This window comes from Lactuca serriola, chromosome 8 (genome assembly GCF_051521515.1).
Source record: "Lactuca serriola cultivar US96UC23 chromosome 8, Lser_US96UC23_V15, whole genome shotgun sequence".
NCBI lineage: Eukaryota > Viridiplantae > Streptophyta > Magnoliopsida > Asterales > Asteraceae > Lactuca > Lactuca serriola.
The window spans coordinates 226,847,571-226,853,008 of NC_136415.1; the positions used below are offsets into that span (position 1 = coordinate 226,847,571).

The 5,438-nt window shown below is 37.8% G+C and overlaps 1 protein-coding gene across 1 annotated transcript; it reads left to right on the plus strand.

Annotated features, from left to right (window-relative positions):
- The first annotated feature begins 204 nt into the window (after positions 1-204).
- LOC145070155 (uncharacterized) lies at positions 205-1,982 on the plus strand. Its single transcript, XM_079017098.1, has 2 exons — positions 205-671; positions 1,663-1,982. The coding sequence occupies exons 1-2, from the start codon at positions 422-424 to the stop codon at positions 1,890-1,892; spliced, it is 480 nt and encodes a 159-aa protein (XP_078873224.1). The 5' UTR covers positions 205-421; the 3' UTR covers positions 1,893-1,982.
- The last annotated feature ends 3,456 nt before the right edge of the window (positions 1,983-5,438 follow it).

Consider the following 5,438-nt stretch of genomic DNA (forward strand, 5'->3'; position numbering starts at 1 on the left):
TTACAGTGTATTATGGTGTTTCAAGGGGCTTTACCGACAATGAAGGAGTGGAGGTTGTAAAGGAGTAACTATGTTTTAATCTTAGTGCATGTTTTTTTTTTTTTTTTTGAGAGAGAGAGATTTATATTTAATAAAACTTTATAAATAGAAAAAGACATTTAAAAAAATATCGTGATAACAATTTAGTTTTTTAGTTTTTCAAGGGAGAATCCAAATTTTCTAACATTTATACATGGAAAACATAGAAAACCGTAAGGTATATTTTTACACTTTTGTCAAACATTTACAAACGATTAAAAACCATAATGGGGCGGGTAAATGGGGGGAGGAAACCGGTTTGTTTCCACCTTTGAGAATTTCGGGTAGGGTATCGTACGGACTACACCGCGGGCGGTGGCCGGTGGTGTAAATTCACAAATACATGGCGGACAGTTCCATTGTTTTAACTGAACTACATAGAAAGTCAACCAGCTGGGCTAAGGTAGTCGATGAAATAGTAAGAATAGAGAAGAAGATTTTCCCCAAACACGAATCACTCGCTCGATCATTCGATGATGAACTCAAGAAGAAGAACAGCGGTTTAATCTACTTGGAAATTAATGGCGACCTTGCTGGCTATGTCATGTATTCATGTCCTTCTTCACTTTGTGCCATTATCACTAAACTCGCAGGTATCATTCGAAATTCCCATTTTTTTCATCATCTACCTTACGTCTCTGAATCCATATCGATTGTTTTTATAACATATATAGACATAAACATGTGGATTTGCTTTGCATAGATTAGGGGGAATTTGAAATTGATATGGGTGTTGCGTAGCTTGTTGAGTTTTCTAATCGATCTTATTAGAGAAATTTTCAAACCAAAAGATTTTTTCAAGAAACAATTTATATGAGAAGTTTAACCATTGAAGAAGGGGAGTGGAAATTTTCATGAAATTAGATAATGTTATAGTCCTTTATCAAAGCAAAAGCAAACTTGGATAAGCTATTTGAGTGTCAGAATTGCTAATATTATTCAAACCAAAAGATTTCTTTCAAGAAACAATTAATATGTTTGTTTTCAACTTAGCCCAATTGTCTGTAGGGTTTTAGACTACTCATAATCAATAAAAATCCATAGTTCTTTAAGGCCACTTTTGTTACATATGGCATGACTTGACATGACATGACAGCCTTGCACTGAGTTTGGTGTGCATTTGGCTGCGACACTGACAGATGTCAATGGGACAAAATTTGAAATTTTAATCTCTCGTTTGTGTAAAAAGACGTAAATGACCTCATTGTCCTTATCTATGACATGTGTTGTGTTTGTTAGACGAGAGAGGATTGGATTAGATTGGACGAGACTAAAAAAATTACTAGGCATATTTTCGACGATGAGAATAAGGAGGGTATTCACGTCTTTTGCATGTATGATAGTTTTAAAACAAGTCACTTTCCCACCTTTTTGGGTGGGGCAAAAGATTACAATCTTTGTCGTAATGACATCAGTCCTAGTCCAAACACACAGTAGAACCTGTCATATCATGCAATGCGTATACGGATACATGACATGACAGGTTGTACTGTGTGTTGCTTTGTTTTACCTAAATTTATGTGATTTTGAGTTTTGATTATTCTTTATTTTCAATTTTTCGTTTTATTTACCGATAAATACTAGTGAAGGAGAATTATAGGAAACAAGGGCATGGAGATACACTATTGAAAGCAGCAATAGAGAAATGCAGAAGTAAACGTATACACCGCATATCACTTCATGTGGATCCATTAAGAACTCCAGCAATGCATCTTTACAAGAAACTCGGTTTCCAAATCGATACTTTGGTGAAGGCTTATTATTCTTCTGATCGAGATGCATATAGGATGTACTTAGACTTCGATAAAGAGTAACCAACATTATTCAAGAAATAGCAACCTACTTTCATTTATTTTTGTATTATTATTATTATTATTATAGCATTCTACTTTCATTTCTCTCTACTACAACATTGTACTTTCAAATTTTTATTTTCTTTTTTATTTCCTTATTAAAGCATTGTACTATCCCAATTATAACATTGTACTTTGATTTTTTTCTTATAAAGAAACATAATCAATGAAAGTGTATTGTTATTTTGTTGCATTTACTTCTTTTATTTATCCATACAAATTTTTGAAGATTTTTGTAGTTGCAGATTTTTTATGATTTAATGATAGGAGTTAACTGTTAAGTACAATATTGCACAAATATTACCAAGTCTTTACTTAATAGTACTTTTCATCTTTTTTTTTTTTATTTGTTTTTTATTTTTGTTTTTATTTTTTTAAAAATCTTTAGGGAAAATGAAACCATCTGTTTGGTTTTTGCGATAGGAAACCGGAAGCCCACAACCATGAAGCCCGATGTATATGCAAGTAGTGGGCTGAAGAGACTGGGCCTAATATTACTTCACTTGTGTTTCAAATGCTTCATATTTCCAAATTATAAATGGGCCTCAAACCCAAATGGGCCTCTGCACTCCCCCAATAAATATTCAAGAGCAACATTAATGTTTTTATATTTCTTTGATGAAAATTTGTCCAAGTCACAAAAGATGTGTACAAACAAATTACCTATACGATAGATTTTAGTTACATAATTTGTCTGTTTGTTTGGTTGTCATTATTTTTGCAATGTATGAACTTAGTTTGTTACAAATATATAAAAATACGTGGATTTTACTTTTAACAAATTATATCATTAATGAAATTCTAATCATTACCTATAAATTGACGTCAAATATATTATTGAGATCCTTTTATTTTTATCTACATAATGAGACAAATTTGTCTCAATCCGGTGTACAACAAAGATGGTATATTTCGGTTTCAAAAAGAAGCATCACTCAATAGGAATCAAGAATTTTGCATGTTCAACTCATTCATATCAAAAATTGAACCAAAGATAGTAAAAGCTGCACTTGATCATTATGATTGGATAGAAACAATGCCAGCAAGACTGAATGAATTTGAAAGAAACAATGTTTGGCGATTAATTCCAACACCTCCAAATGCTTCTGTTGTCGGCTTAAAGTGGATTTTTCGCAACAAAGTTCATAAATAAGGCAATATTGTTCGCAACAAAGCACGTCTCATTGTGAAAGGTTATTGTCAAGAATAAGGCATTAACTACAAAGAGACATTCGCACCAGTGACCAGATTGGAACCAGTTTGCATTTTTTTGGCATATGATGCTTACAAAATTTTTGAAGTATTTCAAATGGATGGGAAGTGTGCATTTCTCAATGGTGAATTGGAAGAAACAGTCTGTAACACCTCATTTATTTATTAGATAAATAAATAAATTAATGAACGGATAGTAGCCCTAAAATAAATAATTATATATCAAGGATGGTCTCGAAGGGCTAATTGTTACAATTTTAGAAGTCGGGGATTAAAAGTGTCAGTTCCGGATTAGTCTTGTAAGTATTTATGAAGGTAAGGACCACGTGGTAAATTATCAGGACTTAAGATGGGTAGATTATGAGAAGCAATGGCTAAATGGTAATTCTAGACTCCATTGTAAAGAGTTTTGAAAGCCAGGGTTTGAAAGGTAACATATGGATTTTATTTGAAGAATAATTTGTAAGGACGGGCTGAATTGTAACTGTGGAACTAGATATGAAAGAAATTCCTCGAGCAAGGGTGGGAAGGGTAAATTATGGCCTTGGTTTGAAAGAAAAAGAGAAAGGGAGGGCTGATCTTGACATTATGGCAAACTTTTAGTGGACCCGGGTATAAAACTTCACCACCGGCTAAACCTTAACCCACCCCCCCTATGCGGCCGCCACCCTCACCTTATCATCCCCTCGTCCCAGCCACTACCTCCGTGAGGCCATATTAGGATCGCCGACGACTCCATGCGACTCCGACGACGGGCCTGAGGCCGGTGCCAAGGTTATCGTGGTGTTTCCTTCTTCTGAGACCGTCCACCGCTGTGCTGCCGAGCCTCCTGCCGCCCCTCCTTCGCTATTGGATCGCCATCTCCTTCCTCCACTTCTTGTTGTGGGCATTGCTTCGTTCCAAGGTGCTCTCTGCTCATCCTCCTCATCCCTTATTCTCTCTAGTTCGTTGCTGCAACGTCGCCTTTATCCACTGTTGTGGCCGTGAAGGTTGTCGCTGCCGTCGTCACGCACCACCATAAGGTGGTGGTTGCGTCCAGATTCCCAAGCAAGTGCATACCGGTGTCGTTGCTGTTTGACAAGAGAACCGCACCACCCCCTCACGGTGGTGGCTGTCACCGCAAAAAGTAGTCGTTGTCGTCGCCTCGTGTCACCACCGCCACCGTACGCCGCCAGGTGGGTGGTTGGTTTCCTTTTCTGAGCATAGGAATGAAGATATGCGTGTTTCAGTGGGTGTGTATAGTTGAAGTTCTTGGAAATGGCATCACCACCACCACAGAGTGGTGGCTGCCGCCAAGCGCCACCATCGGCCACCACGGTGTGGTTGTGTGTGTGTGTTAGTGAGTGTGTGTGTGTTATTTTGGATAAAAGTCTTGTAACTGTAATTAGAATTGAATAATGAAAAATAATAATAACCACCACCGTAAGGTGGTGGCCGCCGCAGTGAGCTGCCATTGACCATTATTACCGGAGGTGGTAGCGGGTGGTGCCCCACAAGCAAAACCCTAATGGACCTAACAAAACCCTAGTGGGCTTAAAGATTAATTTTGGGCCTATTGGGCCATGGTTGAGTGAAAACCCTAATTAGGGTTTAGCAAACCCTAATTGTGAGTATTTGGGCCTTGGACTTATTGGACCCACTTTTGGGCCATTGAGATTGGATTGTATATTAAGCCTAATCTCACCATATCATTTATCTAGTGAAGGTATGGGACTTAATGGATTGAGTCCTAAATGGGTTAAGTGAAAAACACTTAACCCTAATCGTCATTTTATGTGAAACCCTAATTTCACTTGGGCCTTGAGTTGGGCCTTTCCTATGGGCTTTGGTGATTGGTTTACTAATGGGCCATCCAAGAATAATCAAATGGACTAGAGTAATTAGTTGGGCTTTAGGGTAAGGCCCATATAAAGGATTAGGCCAATTTGGAAAATTGGGCCATGGATGGGCCGCAGTTTGGGCCTTAATGATTATATGATGTTGGGCCTTAGAATAAGACCATATATAGGCTTGGGCCCAATTTGGAAAATTGGGCCATATGTTGGGCTTTGATTCCTAGTCGACTTTGGGCCTATGGTATGGCCTTGGGCTTGAGTAAGCCAAGCTTGGGGTAATGTAGTAATTATCCAAAGTAGGTACTTATGGTTATGTAATGAAACACAATTATTAATTGGGTGTTATTTTGGTGTTGACAGTTCGGGAATCTATCATCCAGCAGCTGGGGTTGAGTCTGCAGGACTTCAGCAGTGTAGGGTTGAGACTACAGGACTTCAGCAGTGTGAGGTGAGTTACCTT